Consider the following 15871-nt stretch of genomic DNA (forward strand, 5'->3'; position numbering starts at 1 on the left):
TCTGATAAATGAGATGAACACAAAACCATCAGACCAGTTGGTGTTGTTTTGATCAAAAAGCCTGTTGAGAGAACTTCACCTGTTTGTATACAAGAACATCGTTATGACTGAAAAAGGATGACCATTTCAAAAGAGAAGGGTGTTGAATGGAATTGCTGTCTAAACATCACTGTTAAATAGGATTGTGAAGAAACTTGTACCACTGAACCCTAAACAAATTGATAGAATTGATACTTAAGTTTGCATGCTATTATGTGTTGAATTGATTTTGCTAGTTAACATTAAATCTGTGATAGATCTTCTTTTTGTTTTATCATGAGTTAGTCTTATTCAGGAGACTTGTGTACCCGATCTTGACTAGCGCCTGTATAAAGGGAGTTGCACTGTTGTAATTCTGGATAAATGAGATTCCAGTTGTCCGTTAATGTGAATTCAAAAGATTCCAAGACTACTTAATATGACAGGATTTTTTTATCATAGATATTATTGAATTGTTAAATATAGATTACTTGATTGGAATTTCATTGTAGCTTGTGAGATCTCGTAGTGTGCAAATTGGTTGTCACATTCTCTTTAACAATTTTGACTACTTCTAAAGGTGCTGTTTTGGATTGAAATTCTGATGTTAAAGTGCTACATTAATTAATAAAGTTCTCTTTTTGAAGCCACAGCAACCTTCTCCAGTGCAACAAGGAGGAATGGGGCAACCTCCAGGGCAGGGGATGGGTTCTGCACCTACAGCAGATCCAGAGAAACGAAAACTCATCCAGCAACAGTTGGTTCTGCTCCTACATGCACACAAATGCCAGCGTCGGGAACAAGCAAATGGTGAGGTACGGCCCTGCAACTTGCCTCATTGCCGAACTATGAAGAATGTCCTCAATCACATGACGCACTGTCAGGCTGGCAAATCTTGTCAGGGTGAGTATGGACTCAACTGGTAATGTAACACAGTTAGGAGCTTGTCTGCTATTTTGATTGTGCAGAGATTTTTGTACTGTTTCAGATTATTTAGCATAGTCCTGGATTTTCTCCTGTTTTTTGTTGTACTGTTTATATTCCTCCAAAATGTACCTCAACTCTTTGTACATTCGCTTCCATTGGGCACATGATGATGCTGAATGCTCATCTAAATCACCAGGTCAGACTTATGAAGAACCTGTTCCTATTGCAGTTGACCTGTGATTACATCCTGTTAATACCACCTGCTGTAGCAAAGAGTGGAATTTCTGTGGTGATTTAGTTGAGGTATCAGAGTTTGGAACTCTTGTTTTAAATTTCTTTGAATGTGGAGTTCTGATTGTTTGACGTTTTTGTCTGCCCTAATTGTTTCATTTGTTGCTGATCATTTCCAGTTGCACACTGTGCGTCCTCACGTCAGATCATCTCCCATTGGAAGAACTGCACAAGGCACGACTGTCCTGTTTGTCTCCCTCTGAAAAACGCTGGGGACAAACGCAACCAGCAATGTGAGTACTGCTTTGAAAGTCTGAAAAACCATGGCACAAAAGATCCATAGTATTAAAATTCTTTATAATCTTGGCTTCCTGACTTCATTTGATTCACTCAGACTTATATTAAACTTGCAGTATGGACTATAAGTAGGTGATTTAGGAATTTCCTTTATAATTATGACCTCTCATCAGAGCTCCAAAAAAGGAGATAAAGCAAGTTTTAAGATATAATTGTGTCATCAAGGTAAAACTGAATGAATCAAAGCAAGACTTTAGGTTGTCCACAGAAAATGAAGTAGCTCAAAATTACATGCAGCAATGCTTAGATAACATATGCAGTAACTTTGGATAATGGCAGGAACTTGAGTCTGTTATAGCAAAAGATGTGTTATCCACATAAACTAAATTATAAATTCAACTTCTTTTCATTTTCCACAGCATTGTTAGCTGGTGCAGCAGTAGGATTAGGAAATTCATTGGGGTCAGTAGGGGTTGGACAACCAACCACGCCAAGTATAAACACTACCAGTCAGATCGACCCAAGCTCTATAGAACGAGCCTACGCAGCGCTTGGACTCACGTATCAGGGTAATCAGATGCAGCCTCAACCTGCGATGCAGAACCAGCAATCGTCTCAGCCTTCACAGGGGCACCAACCTATACGGCCTATGAATACTATGGGTAGGTACAAACAAGCTGCATTCAAAGCAGTACCAGTTGTTAAAGATTTGTCCTCAGGTTGTCACTGTGCAATCCATGAAATATTCACATTCCATTTGATAGATACCTAGTGAAATAATCATTAAATATTGATAATTTATGTATTTAAAAAGGAATTATTTTTCTCAAATACGAGGAAATCTGCAGATGCTGGAATTTTTCTCAGATTGTATCAAAATATACTAGAGCTCAGTTTCTGCTCAGAATTAACTAATGTCTTCAAATAACTTATTTTCCCATTGTGATGTAAATACTGGACAAATTGGTGGCAGTGTATTGAAGCTTTTTAAGTTTAAAATTATCCAATCTAATCACAGAAAGTGTTATTCTGGTTGGTAGTGGCAATTAATAATATGCAATTTTTATATAGATACACAGACACACTAAATTTTAGCTGAAAAACAACTGCATAGGACCAGAGTATCTAGGACCTTGGTAGAGAGGTGTAGATGGAGGGGTTGGCTGAGGGCATCATTGCTTGTATTTTGCTAATATGCTCTAGATATTTGACATTTTCAACATAATTGTGCTTCTTGTTTGAAAAATCAACCCATTTTACTTATGGGATAAAATTGCAGCAACAAGCATAATTTTAAAAAGGTATTAAATTTGTAGCTGGAAATGAAAGTAAACAATCATAATGGCATATTTCAACAAGTCTTTGCAGGGTAATTTGTTGATGCATTATTAGCCTATGATAAGAAAATATCCATCTGAACCAACCAGATAGTCATCAGATAAAATGTTCTAGAATTCTTCAGGTGTCTTCTATATGTATTTTGTAGGTACCAATCAGATGGGTGTAAATGGAAATAATGTGGGTGTGCAGGCCTCCACTCAGCAGTCCAGCTTACTGCATGATGCTATGTTGCTGCCATCCATGACTCCATCAAAGTAAGTCTGAAGATTCATTTTCAGTCTCTGTTGGATTCTCATGTTTTTAATCCAAAGTTTTTTAGTCAGGAAAGAGACACAAAACTTGTTGCTTCACAATCATTTTGTTAAGATGTTAATAGAGAAAAAGAAAATTGGAAAATGGGCAGTAACAGGAGCAGAAGGCGGAACAAAGACTAAGAGATGGCATTGCCTCATGGTCAGCTCTTTTAAACACATACATAAGAAACATTCCATTCAGATTTGCAGATAAGAGTCAGCCAACGAGATGCACCTTATTCCAATAATGCAGCACCAGGGAAGCTTCCTGAGCTTTCCAGAATTATACAAATGTAACCACTAGGGGACACACTGAGCAACTATATATACATACTGTAGCCATTAGGAAACATGCATGTTTGTGTAAGTAATTATATAAAATACAAGCAGATAACTGTTAAACTGCAAAGAAAATAACAATTAAATGGTCTAATCCAGCATGTACTGTTTCATATATTTTCACTACATATCTTTCAGTGTGAACATGTAAAATCCATTTTGATTGCCAGTGTTGACTTTGTAGCTAGGAGATTCATTACCTTTTATAAATTCTGTTGTCAAATCTATCCTGTGTGGCTGAACTGCGGAATTAAGTATTATTTGCATGCTCGTTCATTGCTGTACCCTGAATGTACAGAATGATTTGAAGTCTGTATAGGGGAGATGTTAAAAGGTGCTTTTCTTTTCTAATAAAAATATCAAATTTTTGATATTTTTAGCCAAATGTTAAGCGATGGCACAGGTGTTAGCAATCTAAATGCGGTGCCAACAGCAACACCCCCTTCAAGTACTGGCATTCGGAAATCATGGCATGAAGATGTCACTCAGGACCTACGCAATCATCTTGTGCACAAATTGTAAGTAAGGTTATAATTTATTCATGATAGTCAAATGTTAATTGCCTTGGCAATCACATTAAATGACTGTACATGTGAATAATACTTAAAACATGCAAACTACTTTTCTCAACATCCTTGTAATCTTGGTTGCTCCTTCATATTTGTAACTGTCCTTTTCTGTTGACAATTGTTTTAATTCTAGTACAACATTTGTCTTATTTTCCAAGGCTACGTAATAATATTGGGCTAGATTTTGCAGTCCTCAGCAAGCTTGTGTTTAGTTTTATACAAATGTAACTGAAGTAATCCTCTCAGCAGGAATGGAGAAAACTATAGGGGGTTATTCACAATAATGTTTTGTGTGTCAAAGGCTTTGGGATATAATTGATACATTGAGAGGTGTAGTCTAAACTAGCCTTAGTTATAAAAGGACTGACAGGCTAATCTTAATATGGATAGTTAAGGGTGCAATGTTTTATATGTTTCAGAAGCATTAAAATCTATTTTTAAAAATAGCTTTAAAATATTTAACACTGAAGAAACTTTGGTTTTTTTTTTACCAAGAATAAGAATAATTAGAGTTTCTTGAGGCTATTTTCTTCTACTTAAATCAAATAAGGAAGCATTTCCAGCACTGCCTCTGATCAGCACAGGATCTGTTGCGTGCATTCCCACTCCATCTGATGTAGCCCACTGCAGCTTTTCACTTCCTCAATATATTCTGGATTTGCTGCACCGTACTGTCCCCAGTGATGTTCCAAAAATTGCTGCCAATTATGTGCAGTTGTGACTCATGGTACAGCAAAATCTAGTCCTCCTTATAATAATAAAATCTTATTTTAGATTGCTATAGATGAGCAGGGGATGGGATATAAGCAATTAGAAATGTAGTAAATGAATAAATCATTGAACTTTTGGAAGACGTAATAAATTGGATAGGTAACAGATTAAAGTAGAAACACATTTTTTGAATAAGAGCAATAAGCCAAGTAAATGAGAAGTATAGTTTTAAAATGGAATTCAGAACAACAACCTGGCATGTATGTGTATGTCTGTTTCAAATTGTAACGTCTTTTTAAGATCTTTAGTTTTGTCAATGGAAGCTGAGAGAGAAAAGTACATAAAGTTAATCATGCTCTAGGAAGGATCTCAAGCCCTAAAAAAGGCTGATAAAGAAGCCTACACGAATCATAGCTGTCTAAGAATCTCCAGTTTTGTGAAAACTGAAGAAGCTAAATGTTTTTCTTTGATTAGAGAAGCATTAAAGAAGTTTTGATAAAGACATTCAAATTCACAGATGGTATTAATAGAGTGAGGAGGAACAACTGCTTCTATAGTCAGATGAAGCAGTAACCAGAAATTACCAATATAAGATTCTCGGCAAAAGAACCAGGTGCAATGTGAAGAAAAATGACATTTCCACAGTGCAAAAGTCTGAAAAGGTGATAGTAGCAGATTTATTAACAATTTTCAGAAGGAAACTGTTGGATGAATATTGGAAAGGGGAAAGGTTTACAAAGCTATGGGGGGGGGGGGGGGAAGCAGCAAGAAGGAACTAATGGGATCCGGAAGAGGCAAAATTGCTTCAATGTATAGCTTAACTGTAGAGGGCAATAAATGTATAGAATAATGGGAAGCTTTTCAGTAACTAAGTTCCCTTGAAATACCCCTGTTGTGGGATATTTGATACTGAGGACATTTGACACCACACCACCAGGTTCAGGAACAATTATTATTCTTTAACCATCAGGCTCCTGAACCAGCATGGTCAACTTCACTCACCTCAACACCAAACTGATTTCACAATCTAAAAACTCAACTTTCAAAGACTGTACAACTCATGTTCTCAGCATTTATTTGTTTATAGTTTGAGTTTCTTTGCATTTGTACAGTTTGTCTTTAGCACATTGTGTTTGTCAGCCTTTGTAGTTTTTCAATGATTCTATTGTATTTCTTTGTTCTACCATGAATGCCTGCAATAAAATGAATTTCAGGGTAGTATATGGTGACACATCTGCATTGATAATAGATTTACTTTGAATAGAACATGGCTACCTCATTGTACTTTGTTTTATTGTTCTAAATACATTGTTAATAATGTTTTCTGCATGCAAAATAAGTATGTTCTGCGTGCAGTGCAGTGTCACATGCTAAATTTGTGACTGAATTAAATTTGAAGGTGGCTAAGTTGACAATTATGGATTTTTAAGGAAACTGCCATTTAAATTAAAGTTTAATGCTGCCTGTTTCAAGTTCACTTCAAAAAATTTTGCCTAGTTTGCACCTAAGTTTTAAATCATTACTTCATTTAATGCAGAGTTCAAGCCATATTCCCAACACCTGATCCAGCAGCATTAAAAGACAGGCGAATGGAAAACCTGGTGGCTTATGCAAGAAAAGTCGAAGGTGACATGTATGAGTCTGCCAACAGCAGGGTAAGTCATAATTTAATATTTTTCTAGGGGTAATAGGTGTAATAGTTTCAACTTGTTACAGTGGAAAACCTGGGATTGTTTCTTTCTGGTCTATTATGTTAAATGTGCAAGCATGTATGTTGTGAGCTATTTGAAAAATGAATTGCACAGAATACTAATTATAGATTAAATGATATAGAACTGTTAAGTGAATAGTACCCGTTACAACCATTCTGTACTTTTATCAAAAATAGGTATATTTAAATAACTAATAAGAATGCGAGTAGGCCAATTAGCTCTTTGAGCCTATACAAGCATTCATTGAGGTCATGGCTAGTCTATATCTATAGCTCTGCCTTTTCTCCATATCCCTTAAATCTTGGTTTGGAAAAAAAGAAGTCCTCAGCCAATATTTAAAATCAGCGATTAACCTAATGTCCATAGAGAAGTGTGGAAGAGTTCAAAACAACAACCATCCTTCAAAAATAGGCTATTTATCGGCAATTTATGGAAGTCTCTTTGCCTCTGCCCACCTCCAAGGTAATAGTGCTGTCAGACTAATGGATTCTCTTAATACTGATAAAACTTTGATTAAGTCAATCTTCCTCAAATTCAAAGAATTTTGACCCTAATTTGCAAGCTCTCTTCACTGTGGTAAATCTATCCTACATTCTCTCTAAGAGCAATTTATCCATCTGGAGGTGAGGTACATGAGCTGACTGTCAACACTCTGGATGTGTTTTTGTATGACATTTACAATCAGTGGCCAATTTATTAAGTATCTCCAGCCACAGAAATGCTCCTCACCGGGTGTTCTTTTTTCTTGTTTTTCATGCCATTCTCTGTAAAACATTCCATGTGAAAACTCCAGAAGATCAGTTTCTGAGATACTCAAACTACCCCATCTGGCATCTACAATCATTTCACAATCAAAGTCACTTGGATAACATTTCTTCTCCATTCTGATGTTTCGTCTAAACAGCAGTTTATGTTCAGAAAGTTGTAAACTCAGCCAGTTCCAACATGGGCACTAGCCTTCCCAGCATTGAGGACACCTTCAAAAAGCAATGTCTCAAAAGGGCAGTATCCATCATTAAGGACCCCCATCACCTAGGTCCACTCCTCATTACTACCATCAAGGAGGAGGTACAAGATCCTGAAGACAAGCTCATTTCAGAAATAGCCTCTTCCCCTCTGCCATGAGATTTCTCAATGTACACTACTTCATTTTGTTTTTCCTCTTTGTACTCTTTGTGCACTACAGATTTAAGTTTGTGTACATATTTCGTAATGTGATTTATAGTCTTTTATTAATATGTATTGCTGCTGCAAAATAACAACTTTTATGACATATACCTGATTCTGATTCAACTGTACCCTGACCATGTCTGCATGCTTTTATGCATTGAGATGCTGCCACATCATTGGCTGATTAGATATTTGCATTACAAGCATGTGTACCTAATGAAGTGGCCACTGAGTGTATAGGCCAGCATTTCATTAGTGTCATTACTTCAACCATGTAAAAGGATGCAATACTCTGGTCAAACAAGCTAATAGCAATTCTATGGTCACATTTTCTTTACAGAGTTAGAATGCATGGGGCTATTATAACAGCTTGTGAATGAAAAGGAAACATTGCCACTTTTGCATTAGGTTCAAATGTACACTGGTAGCAGGCAAGGAAGCCACTAATTTGTACTGCTCTCTTTTGGAACCTCTAGGTTCATTCCTTTCTCTGATCTTGCTGCTTTTTTGTTTGTAATAATCAGAGTTTCTTGACATCCTTGTATTAAAATAAAAACAAATTTATCTTTGTAAATTCAGGCTGAGTACTATCATCTGCTGGCTGAGAAGATCTACAAGATTCAGAAAGAACTTGAAGAAAAGCGCCGCACTAGGTTACAGAAACAGGGTGTGATGCCAAACCAAAGTGGTCTGTTATCTACAGGAGGAGCCCAGCCCCCTAGCATGACACAGTTGCAGAGTGGACTCCCTCCAAGTAAGAAGCCAGAGTTTTACACACTTCCATAACATTTCTTGAAATGTGAATTCATTAATGGAACTCCAGTTCATTTACATTAAGCAAATTGTTGAAGGACTGGATTTTTTTCCATTTTTATAGTGCTGTAACTTGGCTATTATGTAAAAACAAATACACTTTTTTGGCTAATTATTAAACATGACCATAATTTTCAGTTATCGGGCATGTCATTGAAGTGACTTGCTCATTTTAATTCACGTAACTCAAATCAGTTTATTAACAAAATAAGTTTGTCTCCTTGAAAGCATTAAACAGAATGCAATTGATAATTCAGTGTACTTATGAATAATTTTTGGACATTAGCTTCATTAGCTGGTGTCTGATGAAGCTGGTTAAAGAGCATGTTCATTATAATAGCCTAGATTAATAAAGGAAACCATTGTTAGATGACCCCTGCTATAAACTTGTTTCAGTTCCAGATAAGAGCTGGACATTGTGTTCATGCACTTAGTCCACAGCAGTATTCAGCTTGGGACTTGGGACTTAAGTGTTCAATGCTACTGTATTTTATTAACAACTCAAAGAAGGTATTTGGTGTAAAAGTAGGAAAAGTGCTGGCGTCGTTCCTGTTGATCAGCATCTTTAAAGAGAAAAGGCACATATGGCATTTAGTGTCTGGCCCTTAAGTCAGAAAAGGGGTCAAAATATGAAAACGCCTTGAACTTAGCAACTTGGTGACACATTATTGTACTCATTCACAGCTGTGCATGACAAAATTTAAAATTATCTCAAGATTCATGTATAACTTTTATTAACAGTTATAATAAACTTATAACTTTGCACCTGGTCTTGGGAATTGTACTCTTAATTGCAGTATTTTTAATGACTAATGGAAGTCGAAGGGCATAATTGCATTGGATTAGAGAAGGCATTGAGCGGGCTAGTGAGTGTGTGTTTTTCTTGAGTGCGGATGTTGCATCCTCTTCTGAAAGTGATAACCTATTCGCTTTTTCTCAGTTTAGAATGCATTGTGCATATGCACATTTTCAAATTAAAGCTGGATACCTCTCTCCTTATCTTCTGCAGAGGAAGAAGGGCTCTTAAGTGAGCCATTACAAAACAAAAGAATGAACATTGTTACTCCTTAGCAATGCTATTGGGGTTATGTACGTAGTGTTCCTGCTTGGAAGATGACTGTCACTAGAAGGAGAAGCCAGCCATGGATGTCAGATAATGCATCTCCACAGACAATGTTTAAAAACCTGTTGTGTATTCTTACTTTCTACATATTTGTACACTTTTAATATACTTATAAAGATTGAAGCTGTTAATATTGTGTGAAAATACACTTGATTTAGAGGTCTTCATATATACAGTACCCAGAATTATTATAAACACAAATAGTGAAAAAAACAAAAGAAAAAATTAACATACCTGGCAATAGTGTATACCTCCCCTGCTCACTTGGTAGGTAAAGTATCTTGTTTTTGCATTGTTCTGACATTTTACTGCATTTAGTTTACACCTGATCCTGTTGCATTTCAGATGGACCACTTTCTGACCCAACCCTTATGCGGCCAAATGTGCCAAGTCAGATCATGAACCGGATGCAGACCCCGAGTGGTAAAACAAAACTTTTCAAAATGCATTTCATGTGTAGAATTGTGATTGGTCTATTGAATTATGCTGTACATTTTTTCAAATTATCACATCTTCTTTTCAAAGTCTTCAGTCTCTCTGCAATAATGTATTTATGATTACATTGATTTGTACGGTTTGGTCATAAATGTCTTTTGTAGTTTCTCATTTATGTGGTTAAAAGATAATTGCCTTATTTACAACAGCGTGCAGATAGATAGTCTGATTTTTGAATGAATTGAGGAGTTACCAGTGATAGCCTTACCATTTTAACTACAGTTCTTAAGATGTTTCATTGGCATTTATCTTCGGTGTGCTGTAATTATTTGTGCAATGGTTGTATCAGAGTTATTTGGGGTTCAGCACAACAGATTAAAGGAAATAACTGTCTAATGTTGAAGAGGCTATATTTCGGTGAATAAAAGAAGTACACATTCTAAACTGAGGCTCTACAAAGGACTTAAAAATGTCTATGTACTTTACATTGCACTGATCTACTGATATTTTAAGCCTCTATAGTAGCATTTTCCTACATTAATACAATTTTTCCATTAATTTATACGGAGATTCAGCTGAAATACTTGCATGTTAATATATAATAAGGCTACATTGAAGTTCAGTATCTACTTTAGTACTTGTCTTGGGGTTTACAGTATTAACTACCAGTTCTACTTTGGCCTGTGGTAGCACGGTTACGTGGATTCACTTGCTAACCAACGTAGTTAGGTGGTGAGTTCAGTTCTTGAGGCATTACTAAAGGTGTTACTGGCAAACCGGATGTTTTCTTGACATTTTCTGAAACAAGTTGTATATTACCAAATTTAATTGGATTCATTTTCATAATTTTGTACTCCTGGATCTCCTGAATTGTTAGATAAATTACATTACATTAATACAGATTTCCTAGAGTTTGTGTTTGAAACGTTCGCTGAAGTAAAATACTGAAGGTTGCTGGTTGGTAATGGTGGTAAAGAATTTTGATCCCGTTATTTTCATTACTTTTAATGAAGGTATTAAAATGCAAGATTCTGCTGTTATATATAACCATGTAAAATTGTGTAAAGAGGCTTTTGTTAAATTTGTGGAAAATTGGGGCACAAGAATCTCCCAGCAGGTTTGAGATGACAATTTTGAAGCTAATGTTTCTGCTGGCTACTTAAAATTCTGTCTATTTTCAATTTCTTTGGTGTTGGTCTGAATAATGTTTAATTTTTCTTTAATTTTAAAATGTGCATGTTTTGTTACTGTGTTCAATCCAGGAATGAATCAGTTTCCACCAATGAGCAGTATGCAGATGGGTGGTCTGGGACAACGCTTAAATCCTCCATTACCCCATCCAGGACAGATGACGCAAACAGGACCCATGAATCAGGTTTGGTTTGAATTTTTCCTGCCATAATTGTCTTTAAAGCTTCTCCATTTCACAAGTGTCGGTAAATTTATGGCGGTTTTTAGAAGCAAAACTAAGGATTGTTATTACTAAATGATGCATATTCAGTACTAGATTATTATTTATTTGGCCCTCAACAGTTTTAATCCAGGCCTAGTTTAGTTTATGAATGAATATAGGGTTTACATTATGTCAAGTTGGATTCAAAGCAGATTAAGTGAACATCAAAACGTAGTTGTTGTATGGTAAAACTCGTTATGATACCATGAATAAAGTTTTCGCTGTATGTTAAATCTCAGTGAAGGAATAAAAGGCAACCCACTTAAAAATGGCAGTCCATCTTGAAACTAGTTGCTACCAAGCATAGTAAAGCATTGAATGGAATGCTTTTAAATGCATTAAAAGCTTTTACAAACCAACAGAAGATAACTAAAAAGCAATAAGGAGCGAAAAGGTGAAATATGGGGGTAAGGTTGCCAATGATATAAAAGAGAATACCACATGTTTTTTTCAGACTTATAAAGAGTAAAATAGAGGCAAGAGTGGATATTGTGCAGCTGAAAAGTGAAGCAGGATAGGGTGTAATGGACAATAAAAGAAATAGTGGACGAACTGAATAAGTACTTTGCATTAGGCTTCACTGTGGAAGATACCAAGAATATGCCAGAAATTTAAGCATGTCGATGGGGGGAGGGGTGCAGAAGAGTGTATTTAATATTTCTAAGGAGAAGGTACTTGGGAAGCTAAAAGGTCTGAAGGTAGATAGTCACCTGGACCAGCTGAAGAGATTGTGAAGGCATTAGAAATGATCTTTCAAGAATCAGTACATTCTGTAATGGTTCTGAAGGACTTGAAAGTTGCAAGTGCCACTCCAATCTACAAGAAAGGAAGGAGGCAAAATACAGGAAGTTTATAGACCTGTTGGCTGGTGGTTTGCAAAGTGTTAGAATCCATTATTGAAGGTGAGATTTCAGGATACTTGGGGTGCATGATAAAATAGGCTGAAGTCAGTACGGTTTCCTGAAGAGGAAATCTTGCCTGACAAATCTGTTAGAATTCTTTGAGGAAATAACAGGCAGGAGAGACAAAAGAGGGTCAGTGGATGTTGGTTATCTGCATTTTCAGAAGATGGTGCTGTCCATGAGGCTGCTAAATGAGATGATAACCCTCGTTATTACAGGAAAGATACCAGCATGGGTAAGAGGATTGGGTGTCTTGCAGGAGGCAAAGAGTATGAACAAAATGAGCTTATCTGATTTTCTACCAGTGACTAGTGATTTTCTACAGGGTTCTGTGTTGGGACTAATTTTTTCACCTTGTATGTCAGTGTTCTGGATGATGGAATTGATGGCTTTGTGGTTGATACAAAGCCAGGTGGAGGAGTAGTGCTGGGGAAGCAGGGAGTCTGCAGAAGTATTTGGACAGATTAGGAGAATGGGCAAAGAAGTGGCAGATGGATACTGTTTAGGAAAGTGTATAGTCATGCACTTTTGTAGAAAGTATAAAGGCATGGGCTATTTTTGAAACAGAAGCAGATTTGGAAATCAGAGGTGCAAAGGGAATTTGGAGTCCTGATGCAGGATTCCTTAAAGGATAATTTGCAGTTAAGAGTTGTTAGCATTCATTTCAAGAGGACTAGAGAGTATGAAAGCAAGGAATTAGTGCTGAGGATTTATAAAGTATTGGTTAGACCACACTTACAGTATAAAAGAAGATTTGAACCCCTTGTTTAAGAAAGAATGTGCAGGCATTGGAGAGGGTACCAAGAAGGTTTATAAGAATTATCCCAGGAATGAAAGGGTTAATTTATGAGGAGTGTTTGGCTCCGAACCTGTGCTCAATGGAGTTTAGAAGAATAATGGGGATCTCATCTCAAAGGGGACCTATCCAATATTGAAAGGCATGGGTAGAGTGGTGGGTGAGGCGGGGGAGAGGATGTTTCCTATAGTGAAGTCTAGGAATGGGGACACAGCCTCAGAGTATAAGGACATCCCTTTAGAACAGAGATGAGGAGGAATTTCTTCAGCCAGAATATGGTGAATCTGTGGAATTCATTACAGCAGTCAACTGTGGAGGCCGTGTCATTGGAAATATTAAGGTGGAGGTTGATAGGTTCTTGATTAGTAAGGGTGTCAAAGGTTATAGGGAGAAGTCAGGAGAATGGGCTCCCATCGCTTACATCCACATGTTTTGTTTTGTGCACAGATGGGATTAACCACTTCCAGAATGGCACAGCCAATAGCTACACAGCATCCCAGCCAGAATCAATTTCTGACCCCAAATCAGTTTCCTGTATCTTCTCCTGGAATAAACTCTGGTAGTACCACCATGACACAAGCCAGCAACCAGCCAGTGATGTCTCCGGTATTAAATCTTGTACCTCCTTTGCATTCACAGTGGTTGGTTACTATTTTAGAACTGTATAGATATACTAAGCACCATCTCAAGACTGTGCCACAGTCAAGATCTTAAATCTGATTAATATACTGGAAAATCTCTTGTTTAAATTATGTCAAATATTAATTCCAGGGCAGCCATGTGAAATGAATTATTTCACCATGTTTGAATCCATATCAAATGATGGTCATGTATTCAGTATTGTGCATAGGTTGGGTAAAGTACGGGGTTGTTTTTTTTTCTCTCTCCAATCTCTACTGAATAGGCTTCAAGTCACCATGTTAATGTATTGCTTAATTACATTTAAATTATTGTCATCGTTAAGCCAGTAGAAAAATGTCAGGAAAGGAGTTTCAACTGTTCCTCTCATCTTCACCATTTCACAGTGACAGCTGGGGGAAATTGTGGGTAAAACCCATATCTCAGAACCAACCATTATGCTTTCATTAAATTTGCAGCCTTACCTGGTCACATATAAGAGATGTAGAGATCCATGCTTTGAAGGGGAAAAATACAGCAAAAGAACTGAAAAGAACAAAATAAGTAGACCACCTCCTAATTTAGAAATATGCAGCAGTTGAATCGTATGCCAGATTGCCCAGGTAAATGGCAGAGGAAAGGGAACAGCTTTATTCCAAACAAAAAATTAGTTATAACTGCTACTGGATGTTGCAGATTTTATCAGTTTAAGAGTGATAGAGCAGAAGTCCCTTGAGTCCCCTGTGTCCTTTCTGTGCTAATCTCATTTTCCAGCTTTGTCCATAGTCTTCTATTTAATATGTAAAGACTAAAATGTTAAGAGGACCTTGCTCATGGAGTGAAATTAAGATTTCATCCACCATCTGGATGAAGTAAAACACTTTATCAGGTGCCCCTTAAATGTCTGTCTTCTAGGGGGAGAGGTTTCTCACTGTCCATGCCCCTCAGAATTCTGTAATAGTCCAATCACATTCGTTTCCCCCACCCTTCCAGTTTTCGGGAAACAAACTGTCCAGTCTCTTTTTTGCTAAAATGTTCCATCCCAAACAATTTCCAAGTGAATCTTCTTAGCACTCTTTCTGTTGCAATCACATCCTTCCTGTGTGTTTTACTGTATACAGTAGTTGTTGCAAACTAATGTTTTGTATGCCTGCGCCATAACCATTTTGCTTTTTTATATTCCATGTACTGTATAGTGAAGTCAACTATCTTATGTATTATTGAAAAAGAAGAGGTATGAGATGCTTTAGTAGGCTTAAACATGGATTAATCCCCAGATCCTAGTGAGTTAATCCCAGCCTGCTTTGAGAAGTGTAGCAGGACATGACTAGGTTTCTGGTTTTAAAAAAAATTAAACCTTTCCTGGCCACTACTGCCTTCCAGAATCTTTGAATGTTCCTTAGCACTTCCTCTATTTCTATCATTCATTTGGTAGTTTCTTACCCTGTAGTCTTTCCAGATCCATCACCCCATATTAAATAGCATCCAAAATAACAGATTTAAATGCTTCCCTTCTGGCTTCTGATCTTCCCTTCGGATTAAATTCCATCTGCCATTGCTCTCCCCATTTTATGGAAATATCTATGTCATTATGTAGCCAAAGACCACCAATTTTTGTGACACGAGTCCCCACTTCAAAAAAAAAATCAGTGAAATTATTCCCATGGCCTTGTATAACCAAAAACTAATGCTGACTATCCTTGATTAATGGCTGCCTCTCTGTGTTCTGATTAAAATGTTCAAAGGTTCGTTTGTTATTGAAGTATGCAACTCTGAAATTCTTCTTCTCCAGGTAGCCATGAAACCAAGAACGAAAAAAAAAGGCAGTATAATCATCAGCCACCCCACCAAATTCCCCCTCCCTGCACAAAAAGATGAACAAAATATTGAACAGACACATCACTCCAATCCCTCCTCCCACACAAAAAATGAACAAATTCTGCGCTACGGTCTATTTTTCAGTAATTATCTGGATACTGATATTAAGTCCACTAGCCTGTACTTATCTGACTTTTCCTTGTCTACCTGTTAATTAAAAGTAAAACATTTATTATCGTCCATCTTGCATCTCCCTTGTAGCCAGAAGGTTTGAAAATTTCTCAGACCCCCAGTGATTTCCTACC

At 36.9% G+C, this 15871-nt stretch overlaps 1 protein-coding gene across 1 annotated transcript in view; it reads left to right on the plus strand.

Moving 5' to 3' along the window:
- The window catches only part of LOC140204853 (histone acetyltransferase p300-like), a 94027-nt gene that overhangs the window by 39735 nt on the left and 38421 nt on the right, over positions 1–15871 (plus strand). Inside the window, exons 4-13 of the mRNA XM_072271727.1 lie at positions 666–921; positions 1356–1469; positions 1893–2135; positions 2960–3068; positions 3827–3964; positions 6264–6381; positions 8188–8362; positions 9890–9967; positions 11242–11354; positions 13578–13736. Of these exons, the coding sequence (XP_072127828.1) occupies positions 666–921; positions 1356–1469; positions 1893–2135; positions 2960–3068; positions 3827–3964; positions 6264–6381; positions 8188–8362; positions 9890–9967; positions 11242–11354; positions 13578–13736 (1503 nt within the window). The remainder of the gene's footprint in view (positions 1–665; positions 922–1355; positions 1470–1892; positions 2136–2959; positions 3069–3826; positions 3965–6263; positions 6382–8187; positions 8363–9889; positions 9968–11241; positions 11355–13577; positions 13737–15871) is intronic.

This window comes from Mobula birostris, chromosome 11 (genome assembly GCF_030028105.1).
Source record: "Mobula birostris isolate sMobBir1 chromosome 11, sMobBir1.hap1, whole genome shotgun sequence".
Classification (NCBI taxonomy): Eukaryota; Metazoa; Chordata; class Chondrichthyes; order Myliobatiformes; family Myliobatidae; genus Mobula; species Mobula birostris.